Source organism: Dermacentor andersoni, chromosome 1 (genome assembly GCF_023375885.2).
Source record: "Dermacentor andersoni chromosome 1, qqDerAnde1_hic_scaffold, whole genome shotgun sequence".
NCBI lineage: Eukaryota > Metazoa > Arthropoda > Arachnida > Ixodida > Ixodidae > Dermacentor > Dermacentor andersoni.
This window is the reverse complement of record NC_092814.1, coordinates 181,432,085-181,446,701: the sequence shown is the minus strand read 5'-3', so window position 1 is coordinate 181,446,701 and position 14,617 is coordinate 181,432,085. Positions and strand designations below refer to the sequence as shown.

Below are 14,617 nucleotides of genomic sequence, written 5' to 3'. Positions count from 1 at the left end.
CGGGAGATAGGGGTTAGAAAGATGACAGAGAGGAAAACGCTAAAAAAAAACAAGAAAACACGCGCACATGGAGACACACACACACAAAAGCCGTTCTAGTTAAAGACGTTCGCAAGGGCCGGCAGATCGCAAAAAGCGCAATAGCGCTTGCATGGCCTTCTTCTGTGACGTTAGGTCCCTTCGATGGTGTAGAATACTTTTTCCGATAGCTGTTGGTCGTCCAGCTGGTCAAGTTCGTGGCGAAAGCATTCCCTCTGTAGACTACTGCAGGCGCACAAAATATGGTCAATTGATTCTTCATGGCCGCAGTTGTCACAGGTTGGGGTGTCGGTCATCCCTATGCGGAACGCATAGGCTTTGGTAACGACGACAACGCCCAACCACAGTCGATGCAGTCTCCACGGCGAAGCTGTGATGGCGCTCGAATACTTAATGTTGGATCGAGTACAGAGTATGTGCTAGGCGCATGCCTCGCAGATAATGAACCGAACCATTATTGCGCGGGGTGGGTAGGCTCGCTTTTATTTGACTCGCCCTCATACATTAGAAATGCGAAGATACAATGGAATGTACAAATGCGAAGATACTGCTTGATAAAGGGGAAAAACGTGCCACTGGAAACAAAGCTCACTGCCTCGCAACAAGATATTTAAACATACGTATTAGTCTCCAATAAATCTACGTATCTGAGAAAAAGTCACGGTATATGATGCGTCAAACAAGGCAAATAAACATGTTGTGCAATCACAGGTTCACAGAACCCTAGATCTCGCCCTGATTCCATCCACTCACCCCGGTGTATCGCACGCGACGGAAGGCGGCGCGCTTGATACTCACTTTTCTCCCTTGCGCACACAAGACTGAGCCACCATCGTCGGCTCAGCCATTCCCCCCCCCCTCTCCACGCTTTCACTGGCACATACAGCAGGCGGAGCGCGGTCACGATGTTATCGCCTTTGGACTTTATACGAAACATGAGGGCGATGGCGATGACAGGAATGCGCTGGAGTGTCCATATAATTGATGATATAATAAGAGTATCGGGCAACTGAAGCGTCCCATGGCCCATTACTTTCCACAAAAGAAGTGACCAAATCGAACTTTCACCATGCGACAATTCGCTGCGCCGCAACAATGTTTTTTTTTCCTTTTGTGGGGCGGGGACACCGAAATGAAAAAAAAAAAAAAACGCAAAGGAAAGTATGTCCTTCACAATCGAATGCCTACCTTGGGTACATAATGTGGCTACCAAAAGAATATCGAAGAGAATGCGAGACTTTTGGTCTACCAAGAACCATGCGCATACTGCTCGGTATCCTACACTGGCGAGACAAGACTTTCTGGAGAAGTTGCATTCAAGCGAACGCGATGCAATCCGTCGAGTCTCCACAGTGATGGCGGCAGCGACCATTGTTTCGTTTTCTCGTCTGCTAGCTAGAAAGCGTCCAAAACTCTGCCAGGAGAAAATGCACTCGGCCAGAGAAAACCGAACCCACACCGAAGTACGCCCCCGTGGTGGTCAGGGTAACACAAGAAAAATGCGTGCGCTCTTGCTGGCTCTGGCAGCCCGCGAGTAGGATAGCGAGAAAAAAAAAAAAAAAAAAATGAAGCTCAATGTGTCCTTGCAAATGAAGGTCAAAGTAGAAAAAATAAATAAATAACGTAGGTACCTTGGCTGGCTTTAGTGTCTACACATGGATGCTTTGGCGCTGGTGAAAAAAAAATGTTGATATTTTTTTTATGTGACATAACGGCATGAATGAACCACCACAACGCTTAGTCTCATCAGACCTCGCTGCAGGCTTTGTCAACTTCTCTGATAGTGTGTTGATTTAGCTTGTCTTGTATGTTCCGATGTAAGACTTTGGAAAAGTCAATGCACCTTTGGCGTCAAATATTTATACGAACATTAAACCCATAAAGTTCCACAATTGAAAATCGGAAGCACCTGTTTGGAAATGTCAATGCACCTTTCACATGAAAAGTTTATGAGAACTTTATACCCATAAAGCTCCGGAATTGACATCCACGGGCTCCGTAGATTCCACGATAGAGTGTAGATACCGCGGCGAGCCCGTTCACCATCAAAATGCCCTTGAAACGTTGTACTCGGATGGGGCTGCTTGCGTTATGTGACTCCCACTGCATGGGTATTGCCTCGAAATCCAGCCCAAATTCTCAATTTTCGCGGTGAAATGTCTTTTCGAGCGTGAAAAAAACGTTCTAGACAAAATCCAGAATGATTTTCGGCGCCGGGGGTTGCTTTGGTCGGCGGTGCATGGACAGCACGAAAAAATTTCGGGGGGGGGGGGCTGAAGCCCCATAAGCCCCCCCCTGGCTACGCCCCTGATTTCTCCTCACTGTCAGCTTACTCAAGACTGGAGTGGAAACCTAGCAGAAAGAATGTAGTTTCATCACAGTAATGTTTCCTCACAGGACCCCTTCAAAGGGTACCAAACCCCCTCTGATAATTCTAAAATCCATCACATGGTCATCTCCAGTACCTTGTTTACACATTTTGATGCCAATAAGGGCACGCACCTGACGTCACCTGAATAAAAGCTGCCAAATGGTCCATCTACAGGAGACATCAGTTCCGTTCCATCTGTTAGCCTGCCTTTGCCATGCAGTAACACGTCTCTCGTCCTCCTCATCTCACTTACTTGTCATGTGGAAAGTGATTTCACCTCATGTAGAGGTGAAATCACGTGTGCAATGGCAACAGCATGTATCCAAAAAGCAGTGGAGTTCTGATAAGCAGAAGGTGTTTTCGAACGAGAAAAAAGTGTCAATGTGACTTTCGCTGCTGATTTTGTGTCTACGTCTCACAGAGAAGTATGTGGCAAGGAGAGAGCACCTGTGGGGAGGGTAGCAAAGGCGAGAGAGAAATTGCTCCCTCACCTACAAGCTCAAAAGTGGTACGGGGGCCAATAAGGCCCTCTACAGTTCTTGGCTCAAAAGACAGCATAAAAGCAGCACATACGCCTGCCATGCCTCTTTAACTGTTACTGGCTAATTTCCTGTTTGATATAGCAGTTCCATAGACAGATATTAATGGCTGCTTTTGCAACTATTTTAGTATGCAGGTGCAATTACACGAGTATCCAAACAAGCCAGTTTTGCCAATTCTATTCTAAGCTAATAGAAGACATCAAAGATAACGTAAACAGGCTGTGTACAGAGCACCTTGCCACGGAGGAGATTACATCCTATCAAATTTGTCAGCATTTGAGATGCTATTTTTTGCCAGAAGCACCATTTACCACAAAGAACCATTTATGCTGAATTCTGAACATTCCCAATTCTTGTGAATGGCAGTTCAGGACTAAGCTATATACCCAGTCACACAATGTGTCAACTTCCAGTAGGACTGTTAGTGTGTGCCGTTGCACACCTCTTGTTGCAGTTTTGCCATGATACTTTCCATCAAAGTGATGCAGCATGCAAGGTGTGCAGTCTTATGATAGTTTCTATTTCTATTTAAACAAAAAAATAGAAGCTTTTATAATTATTTTTCTTTTTATTATGTGGCCATCGTGTATATCAACATAATTATCAACTTGCCGTAAATTAAAAAAAATTACATCCTTCACTAAAAGATTGCCAACCCATAACTTGGAGCACAATATCTACTTTGATAACTACCTGAAACATCCCTCCATTTCCCCACCATATTTTGATGCCCAATAAATTGTGTTATGTTGGGTGACTGTGAAAGCTAGGGACACCAAGGCCACTAAGATTAGGAATTCTCATCCTCGTGCAATAGGTGCCAATGTAAGGGATACAGCAATGACGCAAGAACTAAGAGAAAACTTAGATGAAATACTGAACCTGAGCTTAGATTCATGAAACTTTTCTCATGTAATTGCACCTTGTCACTGGCTGGCTCATGTTCACTGGCCAATATGATAGCAACTGAGGCAATAATGAAATAACAGGCACTGTTCTGACAAATTGCAAACAAAGAATTTTAGGCTGTACTTATTCTTTGCCATTCTAAATTTATATAAGATAGATTTATTGCAGAAACATGAGTCAAGTTCTCACAGTACACAATCAGCACTCAGCTAAATGCTATCAATGCACTTGTCTACTGTGCAAACGACAGCACACAGTTCCATTGAGCTTCCAGGTATTTTACACAGTTTCCTGTGCTGCATCTGTCTTATTTTTGGAGGTATCACTAATATGTTCGTGCTAGCAATGTGAAAGGCTGTGCTTGCAGCCTTTACAATTTCATGTATTTTAGTGTTTAATAGAAGCATTCATATTTTAAAAAAATTGTCATAGTAAGATTACTTCCTTAGCTAGACAATTAATTCTATCTGATAAAGACTAGACTACGAAGAATTCTGCTCTTCTCCAAATTCTGAAGTTTCGGCAGCATTGTGACCATCTCAACATCAGCCATGCTGGACTTCCACTACGCCACTTACAGCTATGGGTACTGTGGCAGCAGTCTGGTAGGCAAGACTGTGAGGCAATCACAATGTGCCGTGGCTAGACCACAATGTACCGTGGCTAGTTACAAGGCAAAAGCATGCAAATTTGCATGCTAGCATTAATCAGATTACAGTAGCGGTTGCAATTCCTCTCCCTGTCGAAAAATGTCTTGCCCAATTAAGGAAGCAGATTATCAATGATGCAACATGCAGCTAGTCACATTGTTTGCATGCATATGTTGTTCAGAAGTCTATCACCAAGCACAAAACGATGAATGCGGAGTTGGAAATTGAGCAAAATACCAGGAAGTTAGGGTTAATACAATACTGCTTGAACTGCTGTGCAGTGTTAAAATTTACTTGAGTACTTCAGTACTGACAGTAAAATTAATAGCACAGCCTGCGTCCTGGTAAACTTCACTCCCTCTTTAGTTAAAGTAGGACAACATTAAACAAGGAGAGCCCACGCCTCTTAGGTGTACTAGCCCTGTGTTCCTGCAGGATGTCTGCTGCAGAACTGCCAACCTTAACATTCCTAATATACTAGTTGGAGTCTGAACAAATATGAAAATTTTTGAAATATACTTGAAATTGTTTTATTATGCGAGATGTTGCTTGTTTGTGAGTAAAATCACGAATTTTGTTCTGTAGGGATGCTGTGAACAGTCGCACTAGTCCACAGAATGGTCTGTACCACAGACATACAAAAATATCCACAAAATTTATGCACAAAATACTCATGCAATGAGGCTGGAATTTTAGTTGCCATTATACAGGTTTTTTTATGGGGTGAGTGGCAGTGCTGCAGATACACTGGAATAATGATGCAGATCCATAGATCGGTCTCTGAAAAATCAGTTGGTGACTGCATCTTCTAAAATGGGTATTACCCCAAATTAGAATTGAAGATTGTAAAATTATTGGTGTCATAATGGCTATCATAAAGAACCTTTAAAAATGTGGCCTTTTACGATAAAATCCTAAAGTTGGCAGGTATGCAGCTGGGTATGAAGTGAGTATTGCAAAATATTGCAAGCTGTTTCAGTGGAATGTGTAGCCACTTTTCTCACACAAAGTGTACGAAATGCTGAAGCTATAACAGCCTCAGAACTAAATAGCTGCTTTGTACATGAATGAACTTTAAAGTAGATTTGACATATACTGTCCATGAATAACAATTTTTTTTCCTAGAATTTCATCAGCCTTGTCATAACTTGTCATCAGAGTTGTCATAAACAGCATGCTGGTACTGCACCCTCAGAACTTTGAAGGCTCTGGCAAACCAAAAGCTGAAAGACACACAAAGAACCTTATTGTCTCTTTAAAGAAGCCATGACATCAAATTTTTTAGCTTGAATTATGCATTTCATGTTGAACTGTACGGGTTCCACAGCAAGCTGGTAAATTTTGAGCACATTTAGTGAGGTAGAAAACTTTTATTAAACATTTTTTTACATCGCACTTGAACGGTACAGATGTCTGGCAACACAGACAAGTGATGAAATGAAGTGCATTCTGCAAGGTAAATGCATTCAGTTTCGTTTACACGAGTACTCTCAGTGGCCAGCCTAAGATAGTTTCTGCAAGCATTCCCTGGTTTATGCTATTTTTATCGCACCAGTGAAAGAATTGCAGGCACAATGCAAGAGCGACGACACTGATGTACCACTGGGCCAGAGTGGGCGAAGCATGGAGAGTTTTATGTCATTCTTCAAGTTTCCAAAAGAGTCCTTGAAACTTAAGGCTGTACATGAGACGAAAGGAGTGGAAGGCTTCACACTCCTCAATTTTGTGCTCCAAATACTTCATGGCAGAAACCTATACATACAGCCGTTGCCTTCCGAGTTTGCCTTCTGCTGGGGCACTCGCACAATGGTGGGTACGCACCTTCTTTGCACAGTGTGCACATGGTTTCGGACCACACGATGCCATGGTGGCCCCACACTTTCTTATGTCACACAAGCCATGCTAAAATGGCAGTTACCATCAGTGGGAAGGGCTTAAAGGCTGCATCGAGAGGCCAGTTCTTGTGTGTATAACCATATTAGCTCCTTTACTCGGTGTTACAATTATAAACTGAGAATAGTTGAACGACCATGTCATGACTCAAGTCATAATTCTGGCATCAAAGTGCTTAAGCATCTGGGGTTCAGGCATTCCCTCTGCCAGGTGTGCCCATCTGTAATGAATTTTAACTATTATCTATGCTAGGCTCTGTTCACTACTACTGCATATGGGCAGATACCAGCAATCCACAGCTTGCAAAAAAAAAAAATGATTACAACTCACTAGTTATTGTCTCGGTGGCAATGAGCAGAATATGAAATCATTTTTGTTTAATAGATGCTGTAAATTACCACATGACAGTAACTTGTATTTTTTTTTGTCTTAACAAATGCAGGTGCACTCTCCAATAGAATGCGAAAGACTCCCAGTGGTGAAACTAGTGCACTGAAAATACCAACCTTTCACATTTACGGCAGTGGTGTGACCGTGGTGTCTTAAATCCATCACAGTTTGCACAGTATTGCAGGAACTGCTCGTCATCTGGCTGGTCCTGCAAGTGAAAGTGAAAAACTAGAACATTTTATTGTGCAGACACCATGTGTAGGTGCACAGAGCATGTTTATTATAACAGATCCATGCACACATATGAGGCAGCAAGTGGGGCAGATACAGGAAGGTAAATCGACACTGGCCACTAAACTAGCCAATCCCCACTTCATACCTCCTGCACTTACTGTGCCCTACCTACATGCATTTTTCGCTGACATGGCTTTTATTATTTGCAATGACGTGAGCCTAATAAATGACATGGTATCTGAAGGTATTATTATACATGAAGCTATAGCTCAACGTTGCCTCCGGGCTATGGACTACCGGTGCACGCTGTCCAATACATTTTTCGACAAGTGGAAATGCAATAAGGTCAAAAAGCAAAATTTAAAATTCTATGAAAAGGCCACAAAAAAGTATAATAGTAACGTAAAGTATCGTGAGGTGAACGTAACATTCGCGTACCGCTCCCTTTCGGTTTACGGCTGTGTACGTGCACCTGTGATCACCAGCGAACTATTTACAGCACTTTTGTCAAGGGATACGCCGATTGTGGCACCGCTTAGCAAAGAGTCCTCAAACGCGGACCAGACTTCGCGCACCGATGCATCAACTGAAACTAAACGGGCCGAGGTCAGGCTCGCTACTCACCGGCCTCCACTTCAGAGGCACGAAGCCCGGTCCCATAGCGACGGCCATGAAGAAATTGTACAGGAGGACTCCAACCCAACCGATGAATATCGCGTGGTTGACGGTACCTAACGTTGAACCATAAGGCGAGAGCCACATAGATGTCACGTACAGGCTGGTCAGAAAAATGAATTTGATGATGAAAAGCGCCGTCAGTGGGCCCCAATGCAGCAGCCGGTGGCAGAACTGAGCCAGAATGTCCAGCACACCCGGCTGTGGCTCCATGCCGGTGACTTGTGAAGGATCCAGCTTGAATGCAGCACTCGAAGCCGGGCCGTGGAGAAACACAGACGCTCAGTGACCGCAAGGCTACATGCAGCCGGAGCTCAAGCCGTGTCCCTTGGGTCCATTACCTTTCACTGGCTTCGGCGTGCTTGCAGGTCTGCTCGGCACCCTGCATAGCCCAATTTTGTTTAGCGTTTCGGCATGAAAACTTTACCAATTGCCTCCCCCAAGCGCCGGATAGCACAGCCGCTGCAAGGGGTTCTTCTACGGTTGGACAGGTGGTTCGACAAAAAATTGCGATTACGGCGACGTCTGGATGACAAACCCGAAGCCGATCTGCGTTGTTTTCTGCCTTGGCCGTTTCTGTCGCGGCGATCGGTCTTGGTAGTAAACAAACAAGCACCACGCGCACGAGCAGTGAAGTACTACCGAAGCCCCACAGGTTGTGGCAGCAGTGTAACTTGAGGCACGCTGATCGAAACAATTGTTCCTACGAACTCACCATCAGTAAAAATGCAGCGCTAATGTGCGACAGCGGTACTCATAAAAAGCGCGTGGATGGTGACATTGTCGTCTGTCATACCGCCGGAGTGACTGTCTTGTGTAAGTTTGTCATTTTCTTTGCCATATATTTGGTAACATACTTTTATGTTTGCCAACCTTTATAGAAACAGAAGAAAAAGGCAACGTTGAACGAGGCTAGTTACCTCGCATTGAGAATAAGCTCGTTGGCTGCCTTTCAACGCTATTGCTTACCGTGTCAAAGTAATATAAGCACCTTGTCGTGTGTATTGATTAAAGCGCTCTTTTTTCTTTCAGGTAAACGAATCGATGGCTTCTCATGGTAGGATAGTACTGAGTTACCATGACACGCTTCTCCGCGAGTCAGACATGGAGCTACTGGACGAACCGCACTGGGTGAACGACAACATCATCTGGTTCTGGATGCAGTACCTTGAAAACGAACTCTACGCATCGCGCTGTGATACCGTCGCCTTCGTAGGACCCGACGTTGTACAACTTGTCAAGCTGGGTGCAGCGCTCAACGTTGATCAGGTGCTCAAGTCGCTGGAACTGAAACAAAAAGAGTTGATATTGTTGCCAGTCAACGACTGTCAAGAGTTCGACCTGCCTGGCGGTTGTCACTGGAGCCTTCTCGTTTATAATCAAACCAGAAAGATATTTGAGCACTATGACTCGACCAAAGGACACAACCACTCCCACGCTAAGTCAATTGCTCGAGCTTTAGCCCCTCTTCTATCGCTACGGGAAGTTCGAGTCGTCGAGTCCGACTGCCTGCAGCAACATAATTCTTTCGACTGCGGTCTTTACGTTATGTACAACCTACAACAAGTTTGCGCCGAGCATATTGTGCTTCCGGAAGCTGACGGTAGTCGTAGAACTTTGCTCACAAGTTGGATGCAACAAAATAGAAAGACACTGAAAGAACTCATCGTGAAGCTGAGTGAACCTTGCGCGTAATAAGGTAGCTTCCAGTGGTGTGGATATTTATTTGTTTTAGGGCATGCCTTCGTCGAGCCAGAATGAATAAAGGTCAACGTAACATTAGTGTCAACCCGTGCCACACAAAATGGCATTCAGTAAAGGCTTTAAGTTCCTGAATCACATCTTTTTCGGCGGACATGCCACATGTACAATTTTAATGACACTTGACCCGATTATTTCGATAAGAGTCTTTTGAAGCGAGCAATTTTAAGGTGATAATAAAAAGGCAAAGATCCATTTACAAGCTTGACCTCCCTTCAAGGCCAGCGAAATGTAGAATTAAGCACAGTATGGTGCCGCTAGCTTTCGTCAAAGCTTGTTTGTCCATGGAGGAAGGCATGTGTTTACGTAGAATAAGGATGTGTTTATCGCTGTTTTGTATGTTTGTTGCTAACATGTAAGGAGACTCCGCTTGAAGGGGTGTTCTGTGCTTGATTCACGTTTCCCTGTCTCCGAGGTTATAGCGGCGTCTGTTGCAGCATTTGGTTGCAGTCCCGGAGGCAGCACCCGCGCTCTCTCGTCAAGCCATTGACGAGAGAGCGCGGTCACTTCCTCTGCAACAAGAAGTAGGGTCGGCAGCGAGCGCCGTCACTCCGCGATTAACTACAAGAACCTCCGCTCCAATGGGAAAACTAGGGACGCGGCAAGCGTAAAGGAGGCAGTGTCTCAGTCGAAACAGTTATAGCAAAGTTGTTCTTTATTCTATGGTTATACTGGGTCCTGAGTATTTGGCTGCGCGCATAGAGTTCCTCACTATATTACATATGTGTTATAGTGAAAAACTATAGCTGCGCGCTCAAAAAAAAAAAAAAAAAAAGATTTTGCGCGCACTGCTGCACTCTTCCTGCTCAAATTTTTCAGAACGATCGTATTTTGGCGTCGACTTCGTTTAGTGTTACACTTGGCACAGTTAATTACTTGGTTTCTAAGAAAAAAGTGCTAATTAACCTGCGCTTATGGGGATGCGAGCTGCTGCTGCAACGGCGCAAGCATAAACATGTTTCGCCACCTGTCGTCATCTGCAGAAAGTACCGTTTCAGGGGGGCTGCCGTATGGCTGCCGCGTATTGCCCGCTCCTAACCCTCCCTGAAACGCTGCTTTCTGCAGATGTCGGCAGGTGGCGAAACCAGTCTGTGTAAGGGCCGGCTTTTCAGACGCCATTTTTCCCATAGACGAAAACAGTTTCTCATTTTTGTCTTAAAAAACAGTCGACTAATCGCCTCAATCCGTTGTGCGGCGCTGGCATCGCGCGCAGGCGCAGTGAACCCTCTCTGCGAGTGTCTCGCGAAGTCTCGCAAGCTCACGTATCACTACCAGCACGTAGCCAAAGCAGTCTCGCCCGGCTCACGTGCGATTGGCCGCTGCGCGAAATCAAATATCTCAATTGGCGCTCGGTTCGAAAACTGGCGGTTGAGGCTTTGCATGGTCGGTTAGTCCCGATGCTGGAAGTTCTTTTGCAATTTTTGCCGAGTTAGGACGCATCCCTGTGGCAGTATTTCTAAACGTGAGTAGTTATAGTATTTGTGTGTGCAATTTGAATGGCTGTAAGCTTCTGCATGGTGCGGTGCCGTTTTCGCTGTAAACGTCCGGTTTGAACTTGAACACGTTTTACAAAGGCTTACTGAAAATGTGATTGTTTTCATTAAGCTGCGCGAAAGGTGTGCTTTAATGGTGCGTCGCCTTGCGAAGAGCGCGTCTGCTCTTTTTTTACCTTACCTTTTATTGTTACATTTGATTTCAAACTGACTAACGGTCATCGTTCGTTATCCGCAGCCAAGACGCCGCCACACAATGGAGAACTACGTCAAGGTGGAAAAGATCGGTGAAGGTAGTTAAACATTTTCTGCTATTTGTGCTCACCATACAGAGCAGCATACTTAGTTCAGCCAGACATTGGTGTGAAAGCTGATTATTTTACTTGACTTTGAGTAGTTTGAGTTTTGCTTTGCCAATTTGGCACTCCAGCCATCTGCTTTTCTATGTGAACATGTTTTTTCGAAAAAAAAGAGGTCATTACACGAAGCCTGTGTGTGATTTTTATAGGATGCATGTTCCTCAGCAATTTTTTCGTGTACTCTTTAGCCAATCAGGCGTGCACCGTTTGAAGCACTTTACTCCCCTGGAACAAACGGTGAGCTAACCTTTCGCGAAACAAAAAAAGAGAAGTAATATATCACTCGGAACTACTAATAAGGTTGAAATTTGTGGACCAAAGAAAACCGGTATTAAGTGTTTCCCTCATTATGAAACAAAACTTGACCCTCTCTGACAACATAACCAGGGCATAACTTACGTGCCATAAAAGCAAAATGTTCACATTTCGAACATTTCCTCGTATCTATAGCAGCAGCTTAGAGTAGCACGTCACGGCTTTCGTATGCTCATGCTCATACTTCGAGCATTTCTTGCAGTAGCAAGATAGTTGTGAAATTAGTGCTGCTTTCAGGATTTCCTAAGAGTCTAGAAGCTTAAATAACGTGAAATGCTTACTATTACGCATTTGTTAGCAGCAGGAAAGAGGCACGACACATTGAATGTTGTAAAGCCGTTTCATGCACCTTGCGATCACAGTAACAAGGCAAATGCTTAGTAACCAAGTTTGGCATAGAAGCACCTATTTGGTAGAAGGATAAAATTCCACCTCTATGTTGGCTCATGTAAGTCTGCTGTTGATTGCTCAATCTCTAAATCATTGTAGGTTAAGATAGTAATTTTTTTCCCCATCCACAATTTAAACAATGTTTATTTTTTTACTCAACAGCTTGCTTCTCTATCACATGAAAATGAGAGTTTTTGTGATGCATTGTGACATGCATTCGGCTATCGGCGATCCCCTAGCACTCACTGGTAGTGAAAAAAGTGCCAGCCTCCATGTGATCCAAGTATAGCTTTTCAATCGCTGGGCACGTCCTCACGAGTTCAATTCTCAGCCTTGGTGGTCGCACTGTGATGGGGTGGAAAGCAACAGTGCTAGTTTGCTGTTCCTTGCCTGCATATTAAAAAATTTAAGGTGGTCAAAAGTTAATCTGGAGCCCTCCACTGCACAGCATTTATCATAGCCATGCGCATTGTTTTGGGGCGTTTGCTTGTTATTCCAATTATTATACAGTGTTTATGAAAGCTATTCAGCTTGATGTTTCTGTTGCTTCGGTGCTACTCCTTGCACTTCTTTGCCCAATGTACAAGACATTGCAGGATCTAGGGGAAATTGTCTGCTGTCCTTCAGGACGTGTTTACTGCTTTTATGCAGCCTTTTACTTCAACAGTTACAGTTCATTTCCTTGCCAGACTGTCTTGGGGCTTGTTTGGTATTCCTGTGGACAGAGGTCATCACATTTGTCAGCATTCGCACGGGTTGGAAGTGGATGTGTTGTCCATTATGCAATGTTGAGGAGCTGTGAATTGTTGAAGTCCAGCATTATAAAAATAGAGTTGAGGAAACATTACAGTGGTAGCAGTCTGTAACCTGGGTTAAAGGAGCATACCAACTTCAAAGAGGAATTTGCTTTTATGTGTAGCAATAGTCATATATTGCACACATTCATGGCAGTTCTTTTTGTGCCACACTCTGTTCACTAAAAAATTTTTCTTCGCTCATGTAGCCTCTAAGTGATATTTACTCTGTAGATTCTGAAGGTGTGAGCAATCTGTGACAGCTAACTTTTTCAAAATGATGCTTTCAAATATGGGTGTTCGAATATTTGAAATCTTCAAATAATGAATTGAATAGACACTTCGTTAATGCAAATATTTTGAAAGGTCAACTGTACCCAATTAAATATCAAATTGGAGTAAAAGTACAGTAAATTTTCGCCCCCACAGGCATAGTATAGACATCAAACATGAGAGCTTGCATACTGGAGCAGGCTACGTTGCGTAGGTAGCCATACTGTACGATCATTCATACTCTGAAGAGTCCTGGGCATGCGAAGAAACTACTTGTTTGCTCCTAATGGTCCATTTGTGCTCTTAAAAACATTTCACAATACACTACGTAATCACAAAAAGTTGCTAACTTTAAAGGGACACTAAAGGCAAATATTAAGTCAAGCTAAAGTGACAGGTTAGGGCTCGAGGACGTCTAAGGCTTCAATATCATCAAGAACGGAGCTTTAGTAATTGAGAAATCAAGGTAAGTGCACAATATGATAAGGGACTCCCCTGGGACATTCAAGTACTAGCCTGATGACGAAGGCGCTCCTCATTGTAATTCTATCACTAGTACTCAAGCACTTGTAGTAAAGAGATATTTGTATTGCATTATAGGACTAAGGAAAATGCTATTGTCCAGTTCCATTTGATTTTTAGAATAAAGAACTCATTGAAGTTACCTACGGGCAGTCGAAAGGTTTCGTTCTCTCTGCTCTGTGATGCCCGCACTTCCGCGTTTGAGTAGTGTAGTTATCACATAGTGCTGCGCTGGTTTTGCTGGCTCGCGAAACTCTCGTGAACTGCAATTAGCATAGAATGCCACATCCACGTCATGTCGCTAGTTGCCTGAACGGTCCACGCCACTTGACCATGAGCAGCTGCAGCGGCGAATCCAATGCTGTCTTGGCTCGGTTTCTCAATGGCCGTGCATTTGTGCTTTGTGCAGAAAACTGTATCGCCATCTGTTCGGCGTCATTTTACTCACCGACTGTAGTCAAGGGCAGTGATGGCTTATGCAACGCCAGCATTCCCCGCTCGGAGCGGCGAATTTGAATTACCCTAAAGGTGTGCGAACCCTTCAGACGCAATTTTCTCATAAACAGTCTTTTCTTGGGCAAGACAAGCGCTGTGAGGTTTCTGGAATGGTATTTAAGCAGTCCACATCAAAGTAGTAATTGTGTTTGGTCGAACACCGTTTTATAATAATAGGGATAATGGCTGTTCATTATTCGAAAACTATTCAATTCAGTTCAGGCACTATTCGATTTGGTCTTAAAATCACTATTTGCACACTCCTACTTTCAAAGGGCTCCTGCTATACCAGCCACCTTTCTTATTGTTTACTGCACACTTACAGTTGTGACATGTCTGCAGGTACATATGGGATTGTGTACAAGGGAAAGGACAAGCGTGATGGGAAGATCGTGGCACTGAAGAAGATTCGCCTTGAGAGTGAAGATGAAGGGGTTCCATCTACAGCCATACGAGAAATCGCACTGCTCAAGGAACTGAGACACAAGCACATTGTTAGGTAACCTTTATTG

At 44.0% G+C, this 14,617-nt stretch overlaps 3 protein-coding genes across 4 annotated transcripts in view; 2 read left to right on the top strand and 1 right to left on the bottom strand.

The window, feature by feature from the left end:
- LOC126547258 (palmitoyltransferase ZDHHC6-like) overlaps positions 1 to 8,190 on the bottom strand; it is a 66,122-nt gene extending 57,932 nt beyond the window's left edge. For both annotated transcript variants that reach the window (XR_007602679.3, XM_050195220.3), the window contains exons 1-2: positions 7,653 to 8,190; positions 6,911 to 7,002 (exon numbers count right to left, since the gene is read on the bottom strand). Coding sequence is in view for 1 of the 2 variants with exons in the window: in XM_050195220.3 (XP_050051177.1) it covers positions 6,911 to 7,002; positions 7,653 to 7,916 (356 nt within the window). In the remaining variant the exon portion in view is untranslated. The remainder of the gene's footprint in view (positions 1 to 6,910; positions 7,003 to 7,652) is intronic.
- Positions 8,191 to 8,326: 136 nt separating this feature from the next.
- Positions 8,327 to 9,666, top strand: LOC126547279 (sentrin-specific protease 8-like). Its single transcript, XM_050195246.3, has 2 exons — positions 8,327 to 8,519; positions 8,736 to 9,666. Exon 2 carries the CDS (start codon positions 8,748 to 8,750, stop codon positions 9,396 to 9,398), a length of 651 nt encoding a protein of 216 aa, XP_050051203.1. The 5' UTR covers positions 8,327 to 8,519; positions 8,736 to 8,747; the 3' UTR covers positions 9,399 to 9,666.
- A 1,063-nt stretch (positions 9,667 to 10,729) lies between these two features.
- The window catches only part of Cdk1 (Cyclin-dependent kinase 1), a 60,466-nt gene continuing 56,578 nt past the window's right edge, over positions 10,730 to 14,617 (top strand). The window contains exons 1-3 of the mRNA XM_050195240.3: positions 10,730 to 10,926; positions 11,196 to 11,250; positions 14,448 to 14,604. Of these exons, the coding sequence (XP_050051197.1) occupies positions 11,214 to 11,250; positions 14,448 to 14,604 (194 nt within the window). The 5' untranslated portion in view covers positions 10,730 to 10,926; positions 11,196 to 11,213. The remainder of the gene's footprint in view (positions 10,927 to 11,195; positions 11,251 to 14,447; positions 14,605 to 14,617) is intronic.